The 24,327-nt window shown below is 50.3% G+C and overlaps 13 protein-coding genes across 13 annotated transcripts; 9 read left to right on the top strand and 4 right to left on the bottom strand.

The window, feature by feature from the left end:
• Positions 1 to 1,121: 1,121 nt before the first annotated feature.
• On the top strand, positions 1,122 to 2,363 carry EDD37DRAFT_657074 (mannose-1-phosphate guanyltransferase; the record flags this gene model as incomplete). The annotated part of the gene is made up of 3 exons (XM_062818874.1): positions 1,122 to 1,132; positions 1,236 to 2,155; positions 2,206 to 2,363. The coding sequence occupies 3 exons, from the start codon at positions 1,122 to 1,124 to the stop codon at positions 2,361 to 2,363; spliced, it is 1,089 nt and encodes a 362-aa protein (XP_062672132.1).
• A 384-nt stretch (positions 2,364 to 2,747) lies between these two features.
• Positions 2,748 to 3,662, top strand: EDD37DRAFT_657075 (uncharacterized protein; the record flags this gene model as incomplete). Its single annotated transcript, XM_062818875.1, has 2 exons — positions 2,748 to 3,233; positions 3,273 to 3,662. 2 exons carry the CDS (start codon positions 2,748 to 2,750, stop codon positions 3,660 to 3,662), a joined length of 876 nt encoding a protein of 291 aa, XP_062672133.1.
• A 953-nt stretch (positions 3,663 to 4,615) lies between these two features.
• EDD37DRAFT_607821 (uncharacterized protein) lies at positions 4,616 to 6,319 on the top strand (the record flags this gene model as incomplete). Its single annotated transcript, XM_062814999.1, has 1 exon — positions 4,616 to 6,319. The coding sequence occupies one exon, from the start codon at positions 4,616 to 4,618 to the stop codon at positions 6,317 to 6,319; it is 1,704 nt and encodes a 567-aa protein (XP_062672134.1).
• Positions 6,320 to 7,857: 1,538 nt separating this feature from the next.
• EDD37DRAFT_336003 (uncharacterized protein) lies at positions 7,858 to 8,289 on the top strand. Its single transcript, XM_062811637.1, has one exon. It carries the CDS (start codon positions 8,020 to 8,022, stop codon positions 8,239 to 8,241), a length of 222 nt encoding a protein of 73 aa, XP_062672135.1. The 5' UTR covers positions 7,858 to 8,019; the 3' UTR covers positions 8,242 to 8,289.
• Positions 8,290 to 8,739: 450 nt separating this feature from the next.
• Positions 8,740 to 11,191, bottom strand: EDD37DRAFT_336305 (sphinganine-1-phosphate aldolase). The gene is made up of 3 exons (XM_062811640.1): positions 10,836 to 11,191; positions 9,126 to 10,782; positions 8,740 to 9,069 (listed from the first exon to the last, which is right to left on the bottom strand). The coding sequence occupies exons 1-2, from the start codon at positions 10,928 to 10,930 to the stop codon at positions 9,153 to 9,155; spliced, it is 1,725 nt and encodes a 574-aa protein (XP_062672136.1). The 5' UTR covers positions 10,931 to 11,191; the 3' UTR covers positions 8,740 to 9,069; positions 9,126 to 9,152.
• Positions 11,155 to 12,612, top strand: EDD37DRAFT_336070 (tryptophan synthase beta subunit-like PLP-dependent enzyme). The gene is made up of 2 exons (XM_062811638.1): positions 11,155 to 11,451; positions 11,498 to 12,612. The coding sequence occupies exons 1-2, from the start codon at positions 11,378 to 11,380 to the stop codon at positions 12,459 to 12,461; spliced, it is 1,038 nt and encodes a 345-aa protein (XP_062672137.1). The 5' UTR covers positions 11,155 to 11,377; the 3' UTR covers positions 12,462 to 12,612.
• On the top strand, positions 12,613 to 14,124 carry EDD37DRAFT_336263 (NAD-binding Rossmann fold oxidoreductase family protein). The gene is made up of 3 exons (XM_062811639.1): positions 12,613 to 12,807; positions 12,855 to 14,032; positions 14,104 to 14,124. Exons 1-2 carry the CDS (start codon positions 12,764 to 12,766, stop codon positions 13,897 to 13,899), a joined length of 1,089 nt encoding a protein of 362 aa, XP_062672138.1. The 5' UTR covers positions 12,613 to 12,763; the 3' UTR covers positions 13,900 to 14,032; positions 14,104 to 14,124.
• Positions 14,125 to 14,208: 84 nt separating this feature from the next.
• Positions 14,209 to 14,891, bottom strand: EDD37DRAFT_648685 (peptidyl-tRNA hydrolase PTH2-domain-containing protein; the record flags this gene model as incomplete). The annotated part of the gene is made up of 2 exons (XM_062818048.1): positions 14,209 to 14,513; positions 14,561 to 14,891. 2 exons carry the CDS (start codon positions 14,889 to 14,891, stop codon positions 14,209 to 14,211), a joined length of 636 nt encoding a protein of 211 aa, XP_062672139.1.
• A 640-nt stretch (positions 14,892 to 15,531) lies between these two features.
• EDD37DRAFT_336975 (uncharacterized protein) lies at positions 15,532 to 17,088 on the top strand. The gene has a single exon (XM_062811647.1). The coding sequence runs from the start codon at positions 15,612 to 15,614 to the stop codon at positions 16,893 to 16,895; it is 1,284 nt and encodes a 427-aa protein (XP_062672140.1). The 5' UTR covers positions 15,532 to 15,611; the 3' UTR covers positions 16,896 to 17,088.
• EDD37DRAFT_336866 (uncharacterized protein) lies at positions 16,974 to 19,672 on the bottom strand. The gene has a single exon (XM_062811645.1). The coding sequence runs from the start codon at positions 19,310 to 19,312 to the stop codon at positions 17,051 to 17,053; it is 2,262 nt and encodes a 753-aa protein (XP_062672141.1). The 5' UTR covers positions 19,313 to 19,672; the 3' UTR covers positions 16,974 to 17,050.
• Positions 19,533 to 21,554, top strand: EDD37DRAFT_626775 (phosphatidate cytidylyltransferase). Its single transcript, XM_062816326.1, has 3 exons — positions 19,533 to 20,340; positions 20,385 to 21,178; positions 21,224 to 21,554. The coding sequence occupies exons 1-3, from the start codon at positions 19,809 to 19,811 to the stop codon at positions 21,260 to 21,262; spliced, it is 1,365 nt and encodes a 454-aa protein (XP_062672142.1). The 5' UTR covers positions 19,533 to 19,808; the 3' UTR covers positions 21,263 to 21,554.
• EDD37DRAFT_336758 (uncharacterized protein) lies at positions 21,293 to 21,902 on the bottom strand. Its single transcript, XM_062811644.1, has 3 exons — positions 21,836 to 21,902; positions 21,597 to 21,788; positions 21,293 to 21,554 (listed from the first exon to the last, which is right to left on the bottom strand). The coding sequence occupies exons 1-3, from the start codon at positions 21,836 to 21,838 to the stop codon at positions 21,372 to 21,374; spliced, it is 378 nt and encodes a 125-aa protein (XP_062672143.1). The 5' UTR covers positions 21,839 to 21,902; the 3' UTR covers positions 21,293 to 21,371.
• On the top strand, positions 21,893 to 24,059 carry EDD37DRAFT_336894 (uncharacterized protein). The gene is made up of 5 exons (XM_062811646.1): positions 21,893 to 22,314; positions 22,361 to 22,431; positions 22,476 to 23,364; positions 23,410 to 23,946; positions 24,011 to 24,059. Exons 1-5 carry the CDS (start codon positions 22,200 to 22,202, stop codon positions 24,016 to 24,018), a joined length of 1,620 nt encoding a protein of 539 aa, XP_062672144.1. The 5' UTR covers positions 21,893 to 22,199; the 3' UTR covers positions 24,019 to 24,059.
• Positions 24,060 to 24,327: the final 268 nt, after the last annotated feature.

Below are 24,327 nucleotides of genomic sequence, written 5' to 3' on the forward strand. Positions count from 1 at the left end.
TTGTCCACTTGCATTGCATTGTAATACCATTAGGGAACTACACGGACCACCGCGGCGAATACCCCCTTTTTTCTCTGTATTTGTACACGCCAAAAAGGTCACGAGGTTATGACAGCGTTGATCAGGCTGAGTTACTTTTTTGACAAGCGATCAAATAGCTATGTAGTTAAATGAGATCCAATTGGAAAAGAAGGCTTCTCGGTGACATGGGCGCGACATTTTACTTTTATGTCTCACTTAATTTGGGAGCGGCGAAAAAGTGTGAGTGCTCTGTGGCTGTGTGACACTTTACGCGCCTTGAATTGCAACGTGACATGGCATGACAACCTCAAGAATTAGGTAAGTTATTCTCCTTGACCTTCTGCTGCGGATGCATGTTCTAGAGCTGGGTATCCGGTCTTGCGGCGCAAGGAGGGCTGAACTACATGGTAGTGTGCACCGGAGCCTCCTTTCTAGTCTCCGCCGTGGATATCGATTTATGGCCTTCGTTCCGCTGCAAACCCGGAGGCTAAAAAGGAAAAGCCAGCCGGTAGAGAGTACTCGCATCGGCTTGACGCCTCGGTGTGTTAATCTCCAGTATATCTCGCATATCTGATCCATGTAACCAATCCCGATGGGCTGCCCGTCTGCGTGGCCATGTGGAATTGGTACTCTTGTGGGTTGATAGAAAGGGGGGAGGGAGAGTTTTGGTGCCGGGAGATTTCAGGAGCCCCGAGATTGAAGTGTTTGTCTGACAGACAACTCAGCCTTTCGCTTAATGGCGGTCATGAGGCGTGGAGGGTGACACGTGTCGTGTCAGACAAGCTCCATTTCCGGGTTATCGATAAAATTAACAGTTTCTCCACCATAAAAAATCAAGGGAAACTGTGGCTCGAGTTGCGCAAGACCGCAGTCAGGTCAGGTCGATTCAGGTACGGAACGGAGTCGAACCAAACAATTGTGTTGCGGCTGCTGCCACTGTTACTCCCTTCACACCACCTTGTTGTACCAATCTTTATATCACTCCCTTTCTCTTCTTCCGGTTCTTTTCTCTCTTCTTTGAACCTCTTGACCATCAACGTCCTGCACCAACTACATTCGCTTCAGCTTCTTTCCACTCGTTCAACAACCCTTCAGCAAACATGAAAGGCAAGTCTACCACCACCCTCTTGACCGGCAATTGCTAACTTACTCCATAGCTCTCATTCTGTATGTCGTCTCTCACCTGTCGACAACTCCAACTAACCCTCTTGCAGCGTCGGTGGCTTCGGCACGAGACTTCGACCTCTCACCCTCACCCTCCCTAAGCCTTTGGTCGAGTTCGCCAACCGACCCATGATTCTGCATCAAGTCGAGGCTCTAGCTGCAGCTGGTGTCACCGACATTGTCCTTGCTGTCAACTACCGGCCCGAGGTCATGACCAATGCTCTCAAGAAGTACGAAGAGAAGTACAACGTCAAGATCACATTCTCGGTCGAGTCCGAACCTTTGGGCACCGCCGGTCCTCTCAAGCTTGCCGAGAAGATTTTGGGCAAGGACGACAAGCCTTTCTTCGTTCTCAACTCCGATGTCATCTGCGAGTACCCCTTTAAGCAGCTTGCCGAGTTCCACGACTCCCACGGTGAAGAGGGTACCATCGTGGTCACAAAGGTCGAAGAGCCCAGCAAATACGGTGTCATTGTCCACAAGCCAAACCACCCTTCCCGTATCGACCGTTTCGTCGAGAAGCCCGTCGAGTTCGTCGGCAACCGTATCAATGCCGGTATCTATATCTTCAACCCTTCCATTTTGAAGAGAATCGAACTTCGACCCACGTCCATTGAGCAAGAAACTTTCCCAGCCATTTGCAAAGATGGTCTGTTACACTCCTTTGATCTTGAGGGTTTCTGGATGGATGTTGGTCAACCAAAGGATTTCATCGCCGGAACTTGCTTGTACCTCTCTTCCCTACAAAAGAACAACCCCAAGGCTCTTGTGTCTCCTTCGGAGCCATACGTCTACGGCGGAAATGTCTTGGTTGATCCTACAGCCAAGATCGGCAAGAACTGCCGCATTGGACCCAATGTCACGATTGGACCTGGTTGCGTCGTTGGTGATGGTGTCAGACTGCAAAGATGTGTGCTCCTCGAGGATTCAAAGGTCAAGGATCACGCCTGGATCAAGTCAACCATTGTTGGTGAGTAAAAGCAGAGTGCATGCAAGATAAAAATGCTAATGATGTTCCAGGCTGGAGATCAACCGTCGGTCGCTGGGCTCGTCTCGAGAATGTCACTGTTCTCGGTGATGATGTTACCATTGGTGACGAGATTTACGTCAATGGTGGAAGTGTCTTGCCTCACAAGAGCATCAAAGCTAATGTCGAGGTTCCTTCCATCATCATGTAAACATCTGTCCATCTTCACTCCATTTCAGCATCAACGTTTAGCACTTTACAGACAGACTTGGGCGTTTATTCGGCATGGGTAAAAGGGGATCCGGAGGGTTTGGGATCTCGAGCGATGGAGTATCTCTTAGACGCATTCAAGGGGTCGAGCTGGTAACAAGTCTTGCCGGTCGATATCAATTCACAGTTGTATAATTATGATCAGACACTGCTTCAAAGCGATTTGCTGGGAAGCAATGATCAGGTCGGTACGATAATGAGAATACTTGAAACGAAGGGCCTATGCCTCTTTATATAAATTGCGGGGTGACGGCTGAGAAGCTTCTACCGAACTAGGCCTCTTCGCCATCTTGCCAACCTCAAGATTCGATCGAATTCTGCCAAAATGCCTCCCAAGCGGATAGCATTCACAGGCGGAAGCGGCAAGGTAGGACGTTATGTCGTCAAAGAGCTACTCAAATATGGTCACGAAATTATCAACCTTGATTTGGTGCCAGCGCCAGACCTCGGTGTATATTCCATGAAAGTCGACATGACCAACGCCGGCGAGGTCTTCAGCGCACTGAACACTCATATGGGATTGGGAGAGCCTTTCCCTGCAGAGACACCAAGAGTGGTCGATACGGTCATTCACTTTGCCGGCCTTTCCACGCCGATGATCGCGTCGGACAGCGAAACATTCCGCACCAACGTCCTAGGCATGCATAATGTCATCGAAGCGGCGTGCAAACTCGGCATCAAGAAGATCATCATTGCCAGCAGCGTCACAGTCTACGGCGTTGCTTTCGGTCAAGGTCACATCGAGTACCCGTCGTTCCCAATCGATGAAGAGCTTGATGTGAACCCGACAGATCCATATGCATTGTCCAAGGTCTGTGGAGAGAAGATCGCCAGAAGCTAAGCGGCCAAGTTCAACGTCGACATCTATTGTCTCCGAATCGGGCGAGTGTTCACACCGGACGAATACAACAGTGATATGTTCTACGGATACGTTCATGAACCTGAAAAGTGGTATATGCATGGGTGGTCCTACACGGATGCAAGAGATCTTGGGCTGATGTGTCATCGCGGACTGGAGGTGTCTGGGTTGGGCTTTCAGGTGTTCAACGCTACAAATACTACCATGACGAATATGGCTGTGACAAGTGAGTTTCTCAAGAAGTTGTACCCGCATGTACCTCATACAAGGGCGATAGAGCCTACAGAGGCCCCAATAAGCAACCGCAAGGTCAGGGAGCTGCTTCAATTCCGGGAGGAGCATGATTGGAGGCAGTATTTTACCAGGTGGGAGAAAGAGTAACATCCAGAGCCCGACCGCCGTGGTTTGAAGGAAAGAGCGTTGTTACAGCAAGAGCAGGCAAACACTCGTGTATTGTCAAGAGTATTTATGTCGCGACGATAGGCGGACCAACCATTGCACCTTCAAATGATGTACTCTGCCCACAGGTTTGAACACCCAGACAGCATCACTCAGCGCCTGAGCCAACAAAACCACCTTGCATTAGGCTGCAGAAGCACCGCCTCGCGACAAGGGTGTAACTGGCACTGCCCCGCCTGATATGCACCCCACCCCGCTGCACGAGGCTACGACGATATGTCTCTTATGGGTATGTCATCCTTGATCCGTCCTGCGATATATACAGTCAAGATGAGGCTAACAGGCGGGCTCGTACATCTAGCACAACCTAATTTCCTTACCTTCTCGCGGCTTCGTGTCTAGCTTCATCCTTCAGTCCACTTCTCTTTTACCATCGATTAGAGAGAAGTCAAAACTCAAGACGAACTAAAGAATGGCTGTGGCTACTCTAGGCTTACCGGTCCATGATGTCCATTTTGGCAATGCCAATGCGTCGTTCACCTGCCAGGCGGCTCCAGGAAGGAACAAATCCCCCCCTTTCAAATCCTACACCAATGCGGAATGGGAAGCCATGCGAGCGACAATAACACTTTTGTATGCGGACGAGAGACAACCTTTGGCGCAAGTGCTACGACGCTTGCATCAGATGGGATTCTTCGTCAAGTACGTCTAACTTTCCCTATCTGCCTTGTCATAGAAGTACAGTTGTCGGAAGACTGTGGGCTCAGCTGGGGGCCCCGGTGCCGGCTTGAAGGATTGCATTCAGACAAGGACGTCTGGCGATGCATGTATATAAACTTGGCTCGAATCTTTTCGTTGACTTCAACCCCAGTGAGCGAATGCTACACACCCGCATCCGACGCTGGAAACTAGGTCGCAACCACAAATCCCCCGAGATGCGTACGGCAGCCCACCTTCTCGCACAATACCTCGACAGACACGTTATCAACCAGCGTACCATGTCACCTGGTTTCAGGATCCGAGGAGAAGTCGTTGACCACAGCGAGTTCCTGCGGTACTTTCGTCGCAAGAATATCAACGATCCTGTCAACTGGGTCAAACAGCAGAACGACGACTTTGTTTTGAGCGACGATGTCGAACTTGTCACCGGCACGACGACACCGGAGTCCAAAGCTGCGGACAGTGATCGACATGATGAGGATGCGAATGTGGCGGACGCTGGGGAGAACGGCCAAAAGCACGTATCCCCAGACGTCCAGGCGAATGAACATCCTGAGGAGCAGCACCCATCTTGTGTCGTCCAGACCAGGCGTTACTCGTCCAATAACCAGGATCCAAAGACGTTGGCATGCACCGCAATACCCACCTTCCTCCGTCCGCAGACCTTTCACTCCCTAGAACAGCTCACCTATAGCATGTCCGCGTACATGTCATCCTACACCGTCTCCGCCAGATCACTCACACATACGGAGCCAGCAGTCCACGCACATACCGTCCACGCCATGTTCGCATCCAGAATGCAAGATGGAATCTCCTTGCTCGCGTTCTCAGCATCAGGCGTTTCATACAGCTCAAGATCGGACAAAGCATTCGCCAATTTTCAAAAAGGCTTCGACGTGATTTCGCAAATTCTGTCCAACGACCACCCAATGAGTCTATCTCTTATGCTCACCATCATATGCGAATTGTCACGACACGAACACACGGCGCTCAAAGGTCTCAAGACCCAACTTCTCCAATACACGGCCGAAATGTCGAGACTCGTCCTCGGTCCGACGCATGCCCTGAGCATATACTTTTCCATCCTTATCCAACAACTCGTCACCTCCGATCTGTTCAATCTGATCAATCTGGTTCTCACCAGTCTAAGACTAGCCACGGCACATCTTTCTACGCACAATCCCTACGACTGGAAGACGCTCTATCTCCAAGAACGACTGTGCGACGGCCTCTACCACTCCGGAACGGAATTCCAATCCGAACGCTCTCTCATGCGTGCCAGGCTGTTGGCCGACCAGGAATGCGTGTATGGACTGAACGCGCGTAATGTCCTCTGGACGCTGACCAATGTCGCGGATGATGCCCTCGAGCAGGACCGGGTCGATACAGCCATGGAATACTTTCGACAAGCACTGGAGCGGGCTGACACTTCGGAGGGGTTTGGCCGCGCCAAAACTAGATTCGCTGCGCTCGAGGGCTTAGGGAGGTGTGAGGTGAGAAAAGCTGAGCTAGCGGAAGAGGCTGAACTTCGAGCTCGAACGGCGGCAGACCGTAGCGCGACTCGTGATATGCAGCATGTGTCGAACATACTGCATTTAGGCCCCAAGAGTACCACGACGTGCTGCAATGGTTCATGCCATTCGAGCACAAGCACTTCAACGTCGAATGGCAGCAGCAGTCAAGGCACAGGACAGTCAACGCCAATTTCGTCCTCATCATCGAAGTCGCAGCTCAGCCAACGAGAGAAACATCTTCAGAAAGCGTTGGCACATTTCACCGACGCCGAAACCGAGGCGAGTCTGTGGTTCGAGGAGCCCAGCAGACGGACGACTAGAGTCAGGCAACGGATCGAGCAGGTCAAGAGTTTGCTTGGTCTGGTCGGGACTACGGCTGATGGCGACAGCGATGTTTCTGTCTGACAATGATTTTCAGGGGCCCCGGGGGGTTGGTCTCGGGCGTATTACGGGCTGAAGACTGTCGAGGGCCCCTCAAAGCCACGAATATCCCCCAGACAAGGTGGGTCAACTGGTTGAGATTGTTGAAGCTGGTTTGCTGCTGCATTGTGATATTACCGTACCAGATGGAAGATGTTCTGGGTCAGAGTGACTTCCTCCCATATTGTTGCCAGGCTGACCGTCATTTTAATGTGCAGCATGATTACCGCTTCATAGCATCGCGCAGGAAATTCTTCATCTCATTAAACTCCTTCTTGCGCTTGTTTTCAGGAAGATTCACGAGCAAGCATCTTGCGTCCATTGTGGAAATGCCTTTGGCCTTATAGAACTGGCATGCGGGACCTGGGATCCGGATCTTTGGCTTTGCACCTCTTTCGACGAGCTTCTTCATGGCGCTAAAGTTCTGCTGCTGAGCTGCATAGTGTAGCGGATAATATCCGTTCTTCGTGTCTGTTCGGGTCACGTCTGCGCCCATCGCCAATAAAGCATCAAGCATTTTGTCTTGTCCTTTGAGTATAGCATGGTGCAATGGCGTCTGCCCATTTCTGTCGGCAAGATTAGGATTTGTTTCCGAGCAGCGTCCGAGCAGTTTGACGATGGAGGCCCGGCCGTTCCTGACAGCCTCATGCAACGCTGGGTACAATCCGCTTTCCGAGGCAGGCAAGACCGTGATGAGGCTCGGATCTTTTCCTACAATCTTCTCTACATGTTGAAGTTTGTTATCCCGAATCGCATGTGACAAGGCGTGGAAATCTCGAACGAAGTAGACGCCTGGTCTGTGTTGCGCAAGGAACTCTTCCAATATCGCCAGTGAAACGTTCCCGTTATCATCCTGAATGTCCATTGCGTGCTGTAATGGCGTCTTTCCAAGTTCATCTTTGACTTTTGTCTCCACCTTATGAGACAACAGCAATTTGACCATTCCAGGCCGCTTAGAAATGACGGCAGTGTGTAACGGAGTCTGGTTTTTCTTGTTCGGAATCTCGAGTATCGATTGCGTCCGGTCGATCAAGTACCCGGCCACTTCTTTGTGGCCTTTACTGATGGCATAATGTAGAGCAGTGTCCTTGGTAGAGGCGTTCTGGTCACCAATTTGAGATCCAGTCTGAATAAGATACTCGACGATATCTTTACGACCCTGATTCGCGGCGATCTGTAAAAGATTTTGACCTTCCCTGTTCAGCACTCCTGTGTCTGCCTTCATGTCTATAAGGCTCTGTAGAGTTTTCAGATGACCACAGGCAGCGGCCACCGCTAATGGAGTGCAACCCTCCCATGGTTTAGAATCCTTTGTCGCTTCGATATTAGCGTGGTGGTCTTCGATAAGGCATTTGACCATCGTAATCCAGCCTGCTGCGGCTGCTGAAATAAGAGGCGTGCTTCCCCAGACGTTCCGAGCTTCTATCCGGGCTCCTTTTGCCACAAAGAGCGTTCACGACGTCCGTGGAAGCTTTCGCAGACGCAAGGCATAGTGGAAGGTTCTTTGAAACTTGAGAGTCAGCTCGTGAGAGTCCATTGACATCCGCGCCTAGATCCAGCAAGAGGTTGACGCCTTTGATATTGTTCTTTTGGATCGCCTGTGCTAACAAAGTGACGTTTCCCTCTTTGCTTGATCCACCACTGACAATGTTCATGGCTTTGAGTGTGTCGCAAACTTCTGCATAATGCTTTTTGCGCCCTTCTTCGAGGCCTCTCTTATAGCCTTCGCAATTCAAGTGTGCCTGTGTTGGCTGTTTGGGCGCCCCGTTTTCATGTTTGGACGACTGACGGACTGGCTGAGGCGGGCTGCGTGCCTCGCTCTTACCGAACTTCGACTTGGCGTCCAAAGCACGCGAAGAATGCTGCTCAATGGCATCTCGGTCCGAGTTCTCAAATCGTACACTTGATCTGGAAAATAGTCAGAAGTCATATCTCGGCATAATAAATTCAATTCGTAGGTCACCTTGTCCCGATGGAAGCGAGTCTTTGGAGGCACCCATCAAAGGTCTCCAAAAACCCGAGCGTCTGATCCCATGGTATCTTGACATCGGAAGCCTCACTTGCTAAATCTTTCAGGTTACGCCTCACAATAAAAACGGTGGCCGCAGAGCCTTTGAAGATTGCGCGGATGAGTCTCTCTCGACTTGCTGAATCGAGATGTGTAAATGGTTGCTAGACTACAGATCTATTTCCAGTATTTTCAGCAATCTGGTTTTGACATCTGTAAATCGACGATGCAAGGCATCACTTATATCCGACACGATTCGAAGTTGAATGCCATTTTGCTTCAAAAGGATGATTGCTTCGGTACAGTCAGGCAGGATGGAACATATCAACCTCACAGCCTCGTATGCAAAGGACTCTGCCATGCTTCAGCGGATTGAATCGATGCTGACGATTACAAGATGCGATATGAGCAAGAAATATGGTTCCAAAAGGAAATGCGCTTTCAGACTTCTTCACATGTCCGTTGCTGTTGCATGGGGGGAAAGAGTAACACGCGATCAGTAAGGAGAAAACGGCACATCATGTCGCGTATCCGTAAGGCTGAAGAGCATTGTAACACCTAGGCATCCAGCGGCACCCTCTTTATCTTCTCCAATGGCGAATGACCTGTCTGAGGCTCTGTGCATGTCCACACAGGATCACCTAGATCGTCCAATAACGACTAGCAACGTGGTTCGATTCGCTTCAGGCGGGGTTCATGCATGAGAGAAAAAAGTAAGATCATTCGCCTGTCTGGGAAAAGAGTCAGTCCTGTCTCCGATGCGCGCATGATCGGGAAATCAACCGTTCCCTGCCTCTGGCCATTAGGAAATCATGCTTTGTAAAGGGTATCCAAATAAGCAACCGCCATCTTCTCAACAATACTCTTGTCTGGCAAACTTCCGGCAACACCATACAATTGAGCACTGGTGCCTTTGCCTGTCTCGATCGGCCCACCAGCCTTGAGTCTCTCAATTGCCCTCTCTTTCTCATCACTAACCACGGCCACAAGATCGTCAATCAAGCCATCCACCGCACCAGGCCGTGTCATAGGCAAAGTGACAGCGACATGTACACCTGCGGGATCTTGCAGCGAGTTCAAATGCCAATGCCGTTTCGACATGCCATCAGCAACATCGTAGATTGATATAGTCGGATCGAAGGAATCAAACGCCACAACACTGACCATTGGATGACCCATTATTTGCAGCGTTTCTTTCAGTACGGGATGTTCCCTGACCGCATTCTCGATGGTCAATTTCGTACTGACAATCTTGTGGCAAGCATCAACATAGCCCTTTTCGCCGACTGACATCATGCTTGCCCAGCAGCCTGCAATGAGTGCACCAGGACGAGAGCCAGCGATACTGGGTGATCCATACACACCGCCGGCCCACTGCGGACAGACAAAGTATTGATATTCTCGAAGTTGTCGATTACGGTAGAGGATGCAACTATTTCCCTTCGGAGCAAAGCCATATTTGTGAGTATCAACGCTGATGGACGTCACACCAGGTTGACGGAAGTCGAAACCACCCTCATCGGCCCATGGCGAAGGGAAACCAGCTTTGGACAGGCATGGCATGATGAATGAACCTAAACAGCAGTCGACGTGTAGGGGAATCTTGTAAGATAGCGCGAGCTTGGAGAGGGCTGGGATGTTGTCGACGATGCCATGAGGATAGTTGGGTGCTGATCCGACAAGAAGGACAGTATTCGGGTTGATCAGTCTCCTGACTTTGTTGACATCGACCATATACTCGGGTCCCGGGCATGCCACAGTGTGCAACTTGATCTTGAAGTAACTGGCAGCTTTGTGGAATGCAGCATGGGCTGTGTTCGGGATGATCATCTCGGGTTCGGTGATCCTTCGCTCAGCATATCCCTTCTGTCGCGCTGATAGGCAGGCCATTAGGATCGACTCCGTGCCTCCTGATGTCGTGGCTCCAGCACCCGATTCAGGCGCATTGAACAAGGCCAGCACCATTGCAACCACTTCTGCCTCCATCTTCCTTACCGCAGGAAACACATCGGCATGAATCGGATTGGCAACGCTGAACAACCTCATGGCTTCACTTTGGACGTCCAGCAACGAATCTTCGCCGTGGTAGACTGCACCGGACACTTTGCCTTCTTCCCATCTCGTCCGCTTCATGGCAGCGAGCGATTCTAGTTCGGTGTGAAGTTGTTCCTTTGTCCATGGCTCCTTTGGTAGGCTCCGGTAATGGGTCGTGCCAGGTCCTGAAGGCACGAGCTTTTCTTCCATGTCCTTCTTCGCGATCTCCATCTGTTTCGACACCTGCTGCTTCACGCCCGGCATGTTGAGGAATAGCGTGTAGGCGGTCTTGTGAAGTTGGTGGTATAGAACGAGGACTGAGCCGATGGGGCCATGACCGCGGAGGAAGTAGAAGGATTTACGGAAGACGCGCAACAAGAAGAAAGCGAAAACGATATTGCGCAATCTGTAAAGGTGTGAGACTTGGTACCTATCTGAACGGGACTGCGGGGAGCATACATGTTGACATTGCCTTGAATGTCTCTCAATCGGGAGAACCGCTGAGGCTTTTGTAACTTGCTTTGCAAGCTGACGGGAAGGGGAGATGAACCCATGATGGGTAGCGAAGATGGGTATTATTGAGTAGACATAGATGAATCGAGGCAGAGAAAGTGGTATTTGGATGTCGTCGACCTTATGACTCCAAAAGTGACTGATTGATCTCCCATGTGCTCATCTCCTCAGAATTCATCTTCGTATTTCGTTTCCATTTTCGATACGAGGTACGTCTACCACAGTACATTTTTCAGTACCTACTTGTTCCACCAATCCAATCTACGATTAACCGAGAAGCATCGACAAGTATCTCATATAAAACATCAGGCCCTTCCTGAGCGCAATCATATACTGAACAACGTGTCGTTGTCACAGGGCGTGCTTTGCTTCCGGGAGGCCGGTGATATAAAAAGAATTTATTTCGGCAGGATCGACGACGGAAAATGCCCTCGAGATAGAAGAAATTGTACGGATACACCAAGTCACGAAAGCTGGCCATTGCAAGAATGTCTGAAACTACTAAACCATGGATTTTGACACCACTGCTCGAATCAGGCGTGTTGTCAAAGATCGCTGGATGGTATGGTCTCTCCAGCATATCCGTTCTCTTTGCTAACAACTCCCAGCCGAATCTTTTTGAAGCTTGAGAACCTCCAACCATCATCTTCATTCAAATCACGCGGTATTGGCAATATGGTGCTGACGAGTATCGACCAACACAAAGAGAACTCATCTGATGATAGACCTCTTCACTTCTTCTCGTCGTCCGGAGGCAATGCTGGCCTCGCGTGTGTCACGGCAGCGAAGTCTCTAGGCTACAAAGCTTCAGTCGTTGTACCGACCAGTACTGATGACTGGACCGTGCAAAAGCTTTTTGCCTCCGGTGCAAGCGAGGTTATAATCCATGGTGACAGCTGGTTCTATGCAGATGAGTATCTCCGGGAGACTGTCATCCCCAAAGCCGAGGAACGCGGCGAGAAAGGCATCTACATCCATCCTTTTGACCGTCCGGCGATATGGGCTGGCGCCAGTACCATGATTGATGAACTCAAGGAACAGATGCCTGAAAGACCAGATGTCATAATCTGTTCTGTAGGTGGAGGAGGTTTGTTTTCCGGGATCATGCAGGGTCTGGATCGTGTCGGATGGGGTGAAGATGTCCAAGTGCTGCCGGTCGAAACATTGGGGGCAGACTCGTTGGCACAGTCAGTAACCAATGGTGAGCTGGTCACTCTTCCAGGCATCACATCAGTCGCGACATCATTGGGTGCCATTCGAGTCGCGGAGCATGCCTTTCGCGAAGCCCAGCGGCCCAATGTCAAGCCTATCGTCCTTGATGATGCCGAAGCCTGTGCGGCGTGCTGGCGCTTTCTCGACGATGAACGATATCTCGTCGAACCTGCCTGCGGAGTGAGTGTCGCCTTGGCTTATGATGGACGTTTAAATCACTACCTTGGCAAGTTTTCTCCCGAGACTAAGGTGGTCATCATCGTCTGCGGCGGTTCGAAGATCTCATTGGAGCTGCTTAACAAATACAAAAAAAAATATCAAGAGTCGAGTGAAGCAGCGGCTGCGAAATACAAGTGCTGAGTTGATGGCATCGTTACACGACCAACATCGGCCGGATCCTTGAAATGCGATGCCGTTTCGAACACATCCGTCACCTCCGGCTCGAGATATCTACCAAATGTGGTAATGACTTCTAATATCTTGATACGGGCGCAGGCCAATCGTGAATGAGGTTTCCAAACCTCGTCATTGAACGTGGGGCTGTTACGGCAGTTCTGCTGGGATCGGCGCACTTGCTTCCCCGGATATTCGGATGACAAATCTATATATCAAGCTCGCCATCTCGTATTCATTCGAATAGATCTTAAATATTTTACAACACCATGGCGCCCATCAAGTTGGGCCTAGTTGGCTTATCTGCAGGAGGGTCAGTTCGCACACGTTCGATTGCATATCTTTGCTGACACAGAACAGCTCGTGGGCCTCTCGTGCTCATTTACCCTACTTTTCCAAGACCGACAAATACGAAATCGTGGCACTGCTAAACAGCAGCGTAGAGTCAGGGAAGAAAGCTGCCGAGAAATACAACCTCTCTGGCGTCACCTACTATGACAAGATCGATTCTCTTCTCGAGGATAGCAATGTGGATCTGGTAGCCGTTGCGGTCAAAGTACCCGATCACTACGAGATTGCCAAACCAGCGCTGGAAGCCGGCAAGGACATCTTTATCGAGTGGCCTCTCGCGGCCAACCTCAAGCAAGCTGAAGAACTGACGAGCCTGGCAAAATCCCACAAGGTCAAGAACCTTGTTGGCCTGCAAGCACGACAGGACCCAAGTATCGTTAAGGCCAGGGAATTGGTGCTCAACGGCAACCTTGGCGACATTCTGGGCACGACCATGACTGGACATGGCGGTCTTTTCGGTCCTCAAGCAACACCCTACTTTGAGTACATGTTCCCCGTTGAGAATGGAGCCAACTTGGTGACTATTCCTTTTGGTCATGCCGTTGATGCGTTGTGTTATGTGCTCGGCGAGTTCAAGGACCTTCAAGCCACGTTGGCAAACAATCGACCCAAGATTGACGTCGTTGACGATGCGGGCAAACATCTCCGCACAGCCGACAAGACCTCGCATGATCATCTGGCTCTCACAGGGACATTGCAACGTGGTGGTGTCGCCACAGTGGTGTACCAGCCCGCCACGTCGTTAACAGGCCACAACTTCTATTGGGAGATCAACGGCACCAAAGGCAGTCTTGTGCTGGAGGCAAGTAGTGGACACGTCCAGATGTTCCATCCCACCATCAAGTTCGTGTCCACTGAGAAGGACGCCAAGCTCAAGGAGATTGAAGTTGAGGCCCCTTCAGAATTTTCGTATAATGTAGGACAGGCGTGGAATGCATATGCGGGAGAAGGTTCGGGAACCGTGACGACATTTGAGGATGCTCTCTTGAGGCATAAGATGATTGAGGCCATCTATAGGAGTGACGAGAAGGGGACTCGAGAGAGTTATTTGTAAATGGCAAGGCATTCTCTTCTCGAGTCGAGTGAACGATGTACTGTCCGTTCCGGTGTCTGGTGATCTTCTCCTGATGCTAGAATCACTAGGTGATGCATCTCTGCGTCGCTGCAGAAGAAAGTAATAGCAGTGAGTCTGTGCTATCGAGTCAAGTCATGCCTGGCACGCTTGCATCGTTCACATATGGTCGCTGACTTTCGTAAGCGAGGTTCATAGACCGGAATGATGCCAGTATGCTCGTCTTCTGGCGCACTAAGTCGTCGACGATTCTCTGCCGTTTCAGTGGTGTCCATGCTGCACAATCTTCGCTCACAACAGTTTCAAGCCACCAGTGACCTGGTCGACGACACTCTTCGGTCCGAGCACCCCAAGGACTGTCGCACTACCAGCAGCAATCTGTGTTCTACCAGCATCGTGGATGATTCTTGCACACAAACCCAGACTGAATGCTTGTGCTTGCAGAGTTTCCAGCTCTTCTTCAGACTTGGCTTGTACTGCGATTTTCGGTTGTCCACCCCATTCCCAACGTTTGAGCAAAGGTGCCGATGGAGGATGGTTGACCAGATACTTGTAGCATGCTAGCGTGGCATGAGAGCATTGTGCTGCAATCTTCCCTGCAGAGACCGTCAGTCGACTTTCTTCAGTCTTGTAGAACACATACCTTTGCCCATCCCTAGATCCGTCCTCACTGCCAACACCAACTTCACTTCCTCTGTGGACTCCCGAAAGTCTTTGAGCTCGTTTCCATCGCCTTCGCCTTCCTCTTCTTCTTCTTCTTCTTCCTCCTCGTCTTCATCGTCCGCCTGTTCGTCGCTTGAGTCGGCATGGACTTTGACGTCGTAGCTATTGGGCCAGCTTTTCTTGTCACCAGGATTTCCTTGACCAAAGAGGCCAATGCTGGAGCCTTGACCGAGAAAGTAGCCCGCCAGCAGACCGAGAATAAGTGATGAAACTGCGACGGCAGCCAAAGACGGTGGGGACTTTTCGGCCATCGTGGACGGGACGGGAGGCGACTAGTGGATGATCTGTATGTGACAATGCTTGACTAGTTCCCTTTCTCCAGTCAAACTTCCTCGAGCAACAAGTTCAATCTAGATTCGAAATCGTAGTCACGAACGAAGCCTTGCGCATGGGCGGAGCAAATGTTCCAAACAGTCTTGGCATGTTTCAGGAGACGGGACGAGGCTGTGAGTGTTCAGGAGGTTGCAGGGGGATAACCTTCAGCACCATGTATGATGTATGCCTCTGCTTATCTATGGACACTCGAGCTGTTCCTCGCGTGCAATAGCAGACTCCTGTCCATGACTTCAATTGCTGTAGATACCATTCCTTCATCTGTGGCTGCCAGTCTCTCACCCAGTCTCATTCCCTGCTCGTGGCTCAGATGTTGCGGTCATCAGGTGAGAGAGATATTGAGGTACTCAAAGAACGATGGCAGACAAAAGACGATACCCACGATATCAAGATCCAATCGTATCCAATAGAGGATGGAGAACCGCGGAGGTTGTCAATCAATGTCACTGGAGTGCGGATGTACAATTAGGTCTCCACATTTATGCTTAATCCCCGGAGCTTGGCATGTTTAGATGACGATCATCAACTTCGACTCTTCGACTCTTCGACTCTTCGTCCAACACTCTTCCCAGTTGGTCGTCTAACCAATACATTTAATACATTAATCGACACCTCATAATCACGATGATACTGGCGCCATGCCGCGAGCACGCCAGATCGTCTTTCGCATCTTCTACAGTACCTCATTTACAATAGTCTTTCTCCTCCTCATCATTTTCATCTGCGTCACTCCCGCCGATGCCCTCTATGAGTCCTACAAGCGTCATCGCCTTCGCGATCTCTTCCTGATAACGGGCGATTATGTGGTCACCGCACTTATCGCGTCGCTCATCTACGCCTCCCGCATCTATACGAACCGTACGGTACTCAAAGATATTCCCAAGACGTTTATGCCCATCCAAAAGGAGGATTTACCTGGTCGACGAGTACATCGATTGATCCAAGAATGTATGGAAAGGAGTGCTGTGATCGCATACCAAGCGCGTCCACGTAGTAAAAGAATTGAGCACGACACGGTCGTTGGCTACACGAGGATGTTAGCCCTTCCCAAATCACGAACAAGCTCGAACAAAAATGTCGCACCGACATGGGGAAAGATTGAACACCCGGGGTGGTCGTCGCCCGCAGGAAAAGACCTACCTAATCTGGAGTACTCGACGGTGATTGATGAGTTGATCGACCTGATTGAGGCAAAGGCAGTGAGTCTCGCGCCTGTTGATCCGCTCGAGGAGGGTCCGAATCCGAGGGTGATTGATGAACTTACTCGACCCGAGACAACGGGTATGCGTCAATATTTTCGACATCTGATTGAGCTGGGTGTCGTACCGGATAGGTCTCTTACCGTTGCATTTCTCGCAGCCTACGAGCGAGCGCGCTATTCACCACAGCCCGTTACCGAAGACGAATTTCAAGCCTTAATGCGCATGTTTGCTGAAATCCTTCGAAACATGACGCCAGTGGACATGGAAATGCTAGACCTTGACGATCTCGACGAGCCGTCAGACACTTCGAGCATACAACAAACCAATCCAACAACGTCAGCAGCCTCTACGTTCTCAGATGGCGGCTCTGTCCGATACCATGGTACAATCCCACGTCGTGTGTCAGAGGATTCCGCTCCATCTTTGTCGTCGCTTGAGCGTGTGTACACGGAGGGCGAGACGGATACACACTCGCTACGCACGGCACCGACAAGAGCAACGCGTTCACGGTCCAGGCCTCAACTCAGCTCACGAATGGTGTCTGCTACGTCAAGACGAAGTCGCAATCCGAGCAACGCAAGCGAATCCCTACGCTCGACCACTTCGTCGGATTTGAGGCCACATAGAACGAGGACGAGGTCGTCGAATGGTAGTGTCATTCGATTGGCGAGGCCGGGAGATGGGCACGAACTGCCATATACGATTCAAGTTCCGCAGTGAACTATCCTTTCGGCACTATTTACGAGATCACGATTAGAGTAATGTTTAAACTTATTTCATGACACTGACATTAAGTTCGTGTCATTCAAAGGACAATCACTATGTCCAACATGTCCAAACGCCGTCGCTATGCAATCATCTACCAGACTAAAACGTCATTCATCATCTGCAGCATGTCCTCGTCCTTTAAACCCGGGAAAAGCCTCGATTAATTCATCAGCCTCATCAGGTGTGACACTTTCTTCCAGCATACTTGTCGCCATAGCCACAGTATCATCGGTAATCAATCGGTCGATGTAAAAGCCTTCGGAGAAAGCCAGCCTCGTCAGGACGACACGATGTTTGTGCACTCCACCATTGATGACCGACAATTTCTCCTGCAAATTTACCTCCGAACCGTGCAACTCCAAGACGCGGAAGAGAACCTGGATACCCTTGTTCACGATCTCGGCATGCAGAGCGTGTGACGGCGTGAGATCGTACATGGCTGCAACTTCGTCGTACAGACTTCGAACGATCCGGGCAATGGCGCTCGGATGGCTGGCGATCAGTTGGCTGCCGTGGTGGGTTGGGTCGTCGTGAGGATGGGCCGAGGATGAAATGGCCACTCTGACTAGAAGATCCATCACCTCCACGCGAAATTGAGCAATTTCGATGGCTGTGTTTGGTGGTAGACCTTCATCGACCTTGGGAGTCTCCCATAGAAGATAGCAAATGCGGTTCATGATGTGCTGCTCAATCTGTGCTTGTTGGTCATTGACACAGATGCTGCCGAATGTTTGTGTGAAAGTGCTGGTTGCCAGGAGGCGTAGGATTAGTGTAATGTCCGCAATTGGTTGCCAGGCGTTCAGCATCATCAAGACAAATTCGGGATTGACGAGGCGCCAGAAAAGGGTAAGCAAGTCGTGGTCGTCGGAGATGATGTATGCCATTGTCAGCAGAAGTTCCAGGCATGGCGTACTCTTGACTTCATGGTTCAAGACTGATTGTGGAGTTTGTCGGAACTTGCCAAAAGTGGAATGATTGACTGGCGAGTGCTTAACCCGTTTTTCTGCATTGATGGCAACAGTAGATTGCAGGAGAGGAGTCAATGTAGTGACGATTCCGGCATCTACCGCAGTCATATCGGCGTCGATGAGATGGTTGACAACCTCGACGAGCAATGAAATAGGTTGGTAATACTGTTCCTTGATTGACTTCGACCACAGGTCGATGAATATCTGTGAAAGGTCGCCGCAGAAGTGATCCTGCTTCAAGTGTGCTGTACCTTCAAGCAAGATAGTCGAGAACGTCTTTGGACTCGAAGGCAGAGAAAACTGAACCAAGGATTCCAAGAGTGGTTCTTTGTGTCCCTTAGCACGATAGTCAAGGATTGACTGGAGGAATCGTAGATTCTTTTCGGCTCTTTTGTCCTTCCTGACTATTTGAATCACTCGTTCCATTTGTGGTGCTTCTTGTGCCGGTTTCTCCAATGTACTGGGAGCTGTTGGTCGCAAAACTAGTGGCTTGATAGGACTTGTTCCATCAGCCTTTCGCTTTCTTTTGCTCGGAGTGGGAGGTTTCGATCGTCGGTTCGACTTTGAAGGCGACACGACCATGACATCGTCATCCTCGAAGCCATCCCTCAGCGAACTCATCACACCATGCTTGGGTGTTGTAACAGGACCCCCTTCAGACTGTGGCCTCTCCTTCAGACGCTGTTTGAGGGTTCTCGTCTCTTGCAAACCCTGTTGGTGTTCTTGTTGCAGAAAATTGTATTGCGTGGTCAGATTATTGTTTTTCTGTACCATTGCATTCATTACAGCTGTGTGTCTGGCTTGTTCCTCCTCCATGGTCTTTTTCAGTGAGCCAATCTGTCGGTCAAAAACTTTGCTTTCCTTGTCGAAATTGGCTCGAATGATGGAGATTTCCCCCTTCTGCATGAGTGCTGCATCTTTGACGTTTCGCAGCTCTCGTGTGAGATTGTTCCTCTCTCTCAGCAACTCATCGACCCCACCTCGAAATGCGTCTCGATCTTCCCCAATGTCTAACATCACCTCATCTTGAATAGTATTCGCCGTGGTATTATGTGTCTTCTGCACTCCATCATAAGCCTGGCCGTACCTGTGTTGACGGAATTGTTCTCGCGGAGTAGCCTTTGCTGCCTCTCGGCGAAGCGGGTAGGCATCATATTCTTCGGCAGGTGTAGGCACTCCTTCGTCGCCTACTATTTCGAAACTGTCATCTGCAAAATCGGCGGATCTTAATGGTTGCGGCTGTCGAACAGCGGGCTGCGCGGGATTCGCCCCAATGTGAATCTGTTGTTGTGTAGAGAGTAATGCATGTTGTTCTAATTCCTGAAGAGCGGTTTCGGACAAACCGTCGAAATCATCATCAAAGAGATCTGTCTCGTCTTCGTTGTCGTCCATGCCATTCATTTTCGACCTCCATCAGGAAGACTGCCCAATATCATCACACCGTTGTCGTTAATGAGTATCTGAGTCGAAGTGTTGACGCGCTTTTCCCCTCGACACGGTGCGGGTCGCATGCACGTCAAGCGTCAATTTAGTTGTGCATGTTCGCCGGCCAAATTATGCCCGAAGTGACTTACTTGTACAGTAACAGACTTTATGACGCAAATTCTCTTGGGCCCAGCCATGTGCTTTGCTCTGCTTCGCTGCGCCTGATTTCCAACTTTGGCTTTTTTGTAACTCCTCACATCCGATCAATTGAGGCAGTTTCGTAATCAACGACGACGTCGTCCTGCCTTTGATCGCGTCAGGTAGCAGTTCCAGCGTTACGTGGAACAAGCTTCGTGCAAGCTGACCTACGCTGGGCATACACCCAACAGCACGTGTCAAATCACCACCTCCTATCTCGATCGTCCACCCGGAATTCCTGGAAATTCAACTGCGACACACGACTTCAATCAAGATGACAAAACCAAGATCGGTCAAATTCCAGCATCGAGGTAATGGCAATGCCAATGCGAGCGACCGTCGACGACAGGAGTCCTCCAGTTCGAGCGAAACCGTATCCGATCCTCCCAGTCGAAACAGAGAAAAGGCAGACAGCAACGGAACATTGATCAAAGGAGCAAAAGCAGTCGAACCTTCGGAATATGAAAAGAAAAAGGCGACATTCATCACACGAACAATATGGACATTGGCCATGATCGGGGGTTTCTTTGGCGCCATGTTCGCCGGGCATGTCTACATCCTCATGATCATCACTATAGTACAGATTGTATCATTCAAGGAAGTCATTGCGATCGCCCAAGTTCCAACAAAACAGAAGAACTTGCCATTGACTCGAGCATTGAATTGGTACTTCCTGGCAATCACAATGTACTTTCTGTACGGCGAAAGTGTCATTTACTACTTCAAACATATCCTCCTGGTGGATAGGGTTTTGCTTCCTTTCGCAACACACCACCGATTCATCAGTCTCATGATGTATCTCTTCGGTTTGTGGCTCTCAAAGATTGTTGTACTTTGCTGACTGATATAGGGTTTGTTTTCTTCGTTGCCTCATTGAAAAAGGGCCATTACCGATTCCAATTCACCCAATTTGCATGGACTCACATGGCGCTATATTTGATCGTCGTACAAGCACACTTTATGATGAACAACGTTTTCGAGGGTATGATGTGGTTCTTTATGCCGGTGTCTCTGGTAATCACCAACGACATTTTCGCCTACATCTGTGGAATCACCTTTGGTCGGACACAACTCATCAAGATTTCTCCCAAGAAGACCGTTGAAGGATTTGTGGGAGCCTGGGTTTGCACAATTATCTTCGGCTTCGCCATGTGCAACATCTTGATGCGCTACAAATACTTTATCTGTCCTGTCAATGACCTGGGAGCGAACATCTACACAGGTCTCAAATGTACACCAAATCCTGTTTTTACCCCACGACCCTATGTTCTTGGGAAATGGGTCGGATTGAATCACACATTCTGGATCGCGCCAATGCAATTCCACATCCTGGTCTTTGCCACGTTTGCGTCTTTGATCGCGCCTTTCGGAGGGTTCTTTGCGTCGGGATTGAAGAGAACATTCAAGATCAAGGACTTTGGCGACAGTATTCCTGGACATGGAGGAATGACCGACCGAATGGATTGCCAATTCATCATGGGACTGTTCTCATACATGTACTATCAAAGTTTCATCGCCGTGTACAAAACCAGTGTCGGCAGTGTTATCGAAACTGTCATTGTGGGGTTGACCCCTGAAGAACAAATCGAAGTGGTGAGAGGGTTAGGAAAGTATTTGTACAACCAGGGAATAGTCCCAGAAGAGGTACGTTTGCCGATTTTGAGTTCCGTGCTATGCTAACAGTAGTAGGTGTTTAAATGTATCACATCGCAGCTTCCGCGTCGGTGAGGTTGTGTTTCGAGGGTATCGTTCTGGAATAGCATAGCGGTGGCGTGAAGCCTGGAGCGTCGATATGAAAAGTAACTGCTGTAGTCGAGCTGTATGAGCAAATGCGGTTTCATTGTCCCCTTCCTCTACCACGAGCTCGTCCTCTGCCTTGACCACGTCCTCTATCACCTCTGCCACCTTGATCTCCACGATGTCCTTGACCACCACGACCACGTTGGTGCCCGCTTTGTTGATTTTGTTGTTGCTCTTTTGCGAGATCGATGATTTCTTCAGGTACACGTAGGTATTTAATCTAAACAGTTAGTCAAGAATTGAGAGATCGATAAAAACATACGTTGTTTCCTCTGACATAAACCTCAGGGAGCCGCCAGAATCTGTCGCCTTCTGGACTTGTCTGGACAACCTCTTTGAGAGTCAGGTTCATCCAGGTATCGCAATTCACTAAATGGCCGTTGAGTGTCTCGCCGTTCTTTAGCTCAACAAGCATCGGGTGGCCTTGAGCGGCGGTCAGGAGGCCTAAGGGGAGCTATTACCGGTCAGTCGTGATTCTCAATAACGGATCGAGGTATTTACCATGATGAGATCGTGATCTTTGAGTCTGTCATGCGGCAGTTGGTGGTTGATGTTGTCTGAAAGTCATCTTCGACCAGTGATGTTTTGATATCTTGGCAAGAATTATGTAAGCCGGATGGTTGACACGTGATAAGATTGCGAGATCTTATCAATCACGTGGTTAGTTATCGGCCGCGAATCTGCTGACGCGGCTGCCAAAATACGGTTTTGCCAGGGACCGGGCTGTGTTTCCCTCTTCGCTTGTGTCAGGCACCAGCCAAAACCCGCTCATCCCTCCTCTTCTCAACCTTCTCTCCTCAGGCATTTGCTCAATGGAGTCTTGATCTCGAGGCCAGCAGGCAGCTCACATTTCGACAACCTCACGATGAAGTACTGTTTGCTTCAAGGTCTTTTCGTTTCTTTGTCTTTATCCGCTCTCATTCCTTCTTCTCCAGTTAAAACCGAACCAAAGGATATCACAACCGTTGCGGGCACAACAGGTAAGGAAATCTGGTGGGTTGTCAATCAGCTGCTGACCGATGTAAGGTCCTGATCACGTCTCGATACATTTCCGAGCACCTTGCCAAGGATGTTTTATTGGTACAGATGACGGATTGGTGAGTTTATCAACCTTCGTTTTTCAATGTTTCTAACTCTTTAGGAAATCACCCTGGATATCGACTCGGCCGATGAGGAGTGTAGCAGTTCTCCGCCACGATTGAACGGGTTTCCGCTTTCCTTGACGAACAAAGAGGCCCATGGACGTATCGCATTCAAATCGAGGGCTTCCAATGGTCTGGGCGAAAAGGAAGTTCTGGCCTCTTGGGAGTCGACATGTCTCAAGGGTCAGGCCTCAGTAATCTCTGTCCGATTTGACGATATTGTTGGCCACAATTCCGTCAAGGAGATCTCCGGGTTCACTACATCATTCAAACAGAAGGGCCACCCCGCAGTCCTCCGTCTTCAAGACAAACCACTCAAACATGTCTCGTCACAGGTTTGCGATGAGTGGCTTTCGGAGAGGTTGTCAGTCACACCTGTGATGGAAGACCCTAAACCTTCGCTGGATGCCCTTCTGCAGATCGAGTATATGCATCTGGACAACCTCAAGGCTGAAATGGGAGAACTGCATGAACGTATTCGACACACTGAGGGCAGAATCATGTCCATTCTCAAGCAAGATTTTAAAGCGTGTTCGACTATGCAGTGTCTATGGCGGACTGCTATCCAGAAAGCTCCTGCTATCTCGAAGTTCATTGGTCTTCACTTTTCACATCACCATGAGGAAGGATGCAAAGGACCGACGTGTCCGAAGAAAGACATGCATGGCATGGGCGGTCCTCCTAAGCAGGTCGATGTACCGTCACCTACTCAGTCTCGTTCATTGCCGTCGGCTTCGAAGGGTCCTGAGAAGGAGCACAAGCCACATCATGCACCTGAAGGAAAGCCAACAGGGCATGATGGACCGGGGAAAGAACACGAACATCATGGCAAACCAGATGGACCCCCACACGGTCGTCCAGAAGGGTTGAAACATCCACCTCAGGGACATCACGGACCTCCTCATGGTCCGGAAGGCGAACACCATGGCCCACCTCACGGTCCTCCTCATGGCCCCGAAGGCGAGCACCATGGCCCTCCTCATGGCCCTGAAGGGGAACACCATGGCCCTCCCCATGGTCACCCAGAGGAGTTTTCGGAACACCATGGCCCTCCCGACGGTCCCCCTGAAGGTCCTCCACCAGACCACCATGGGCCTCCTCACGGCCCTCCTGAAGGCTTCCCACCGCCTCCACCAGGGCCTCACGGTCCTCCCCGTGGGCCTCCTAGACATGCAATCTTTGGATTCCGAGGACGACGCAGTTTCGAATATAAACTATCATTGTCTGTGATCTCACTACTGCTACTGGTCATATTGTCGGCATTAATCTTCCGTCTCATCAAATCAAAGAGCTCCTGGTATAAGGACCCTCGACGGCGAGCTGAAAGAGCCGCTCGTAAAGAAGAACGTCGGACAAAGAAGGCATATCGCAAAGCTGCATGCAAACACAAGTGGTCAACATGGTGGAGGAGTCACCGTGAACGCTCGGGCGACTACGAAGAGAAGAGACAGATGATCCTGGAGCAGGAAGGTATCTTGGAAGATGTCATGCAGAATGAGATCCGCAGTCTCCGAAATGCTTCTGATCTTGTCAGAGAAATAGTCCGTGCCGAGGAGGGTCGGGCACGAGGATACGACGTCGAAGCTGGCGTCGGACCGAGTCGAATGTCGGACGTTCCGCCGTCCTATTCAGCTCCTCCACCCCGGTATGAGGACGAATTGGAGGGGGAGATCACCGTGGTTGACGGATTCCGGTATACTCCTAGCAACACGGACGACACGCCCGAGAGCAGTATAGTCGACTGCAGTCCCAGGCTCAGTTTCGAGACTGGAGGGTCGACAATGATGTCGAGGGATACGAAGAACTGAGCAGCAGCGTCAAGGCGTTTCATTTCGAATTGATAGGAGTACT

The sequence above is a fragment of the Exophiala viscosa genome (assembly GCF_022695815.1).
Source record: "Exophiala viscosa unplaced genomic scaffold EDD37scaffold_3, whole genome shotgun sequence".
NCBI classification, from domain to species: domain Eukaryota; kingdom Fungi; phylum Ascomycota; class Eurotiomycetes; order Chaetothyriales; family Herpotrichiellaceae; genus Exophiala; species Exophiala viscosa.

Bases quoted from the DNA above. Each gene is read 5' to 3' on its own strand.
- EDD37DRAFT_336003 (XM_062811637.1), top strand. From the start codon at position 8,020: ATGCTTTTTGCGCCCTTCTTCGAGGCCTCTCTTATAGCCTTCGCAATT.
- EDD37DRAFT_336305 (XM_062811640.1), bottom strand. From the start codon at position 10,930: ATGGGTTCATCTCCCCTTCCCGTCAGCTTGCAAAGCAAGTTACAAAAG. The intron at 10,783-10,835 runs GTATGCTCCCCG...ACACCTTTACAG, and splicing joins ATTCAAGGCAATGTCAACAT to ATTGCGCAATATCGTTTTCG.
- EDD37DRAFT_336070 (XM_062811638.1), top strand. From the start codon at position 11,378: ATGTCTGAAACTACTAAACCATGGATTTTGACACCACTGCTCGAATCA. The intron at 11,452-11,497 runs GTATGGTCTCTC...AACAACTCCCAG, and splicing joins TTGTCAAAGATCGCTGGATG to CCGAATCTTTTTGAAGCTTG.
- EDD37DRAFT_336263 (XM_062811639.1), top strand. From the start codon at position 12,764: ATGGCGCCCATCAAGTTGGGCCTAGTTGGCTTATCTGCAGGAGG. The intron at 12,808-12,854 runs GTCAGTTCGCAC...GACACAGAACAG, and splicing joins GTTGGCTTATCTGCAGGAGG to CTCGTGGGCCTCTCGTGCTC.
- EDD37DRAFT_336975 (XM_062811647.1), top strand. From the start codon at position 15,612: ATGCCGCGAGCACGCCAGATCGTCTTTCGCATCTTCTACAGTACCTCA.
- EDD37DRAFT_336866 (XM_062811645.1), bottom strand. From the start codon at position 19,312: ATGAATGGCATGGACGACAACGAAGACGAGACAGATCTCTTTGATGAT.
- EDD37DRAFT_626775 (XM_062816326.1), top strand. From the start codon at position 19,809: ATGACAAAACCAAGATCGGTCAAATTCCAGCATCGAGGTAATGGCAAT. The intron at 20,341-20,384 runs GTTTGTGGCTCT...TGACTGATATAG, and splicing joins TCTCATGATGTATCTCTTCG to GGTTTGTTTTCTTCGTTGCC. The intron at 21,179-21,223 runs GTACGTTTGCCG...TAACAGTAGTAG, and splicing joins AGGGAATAGTCCCAGAAGAG to GTGTTTAAATGTATCACATC.
- EDD37DRAFT_336758 (XM_062811644.1), bottom strand. The intron at 21,555-21,596 runs GTATGTTTTTAT...CTAACTGTTTAG, and splicing joins TTTATGTCAGAGGAAACAAC to ATTAAATACCTACGTGTACC.
- EDD37DRAFT_336894 (XM_062811646.1), top strand. From the start codon at position 22,200: ATGAAGTACTGTTTGCTTCAAGGTCTTTTCGTTTCTTTGTCTTTATCC. The intron at 22,315-22,360 runs GTAAGGAAATCT...GACCGATGTAAG, and splicing joins AACCGTTGCGGGCACAACAG to GTCCTGATCACGTCTCGATA. The intron at 23,365-23,409 runs ATCACGGACCTC...ACCATGGCCCAC, and splicing joins GAAACATCCACCTCAGGGAC to CTCACGGTCCTCCTCATGGC.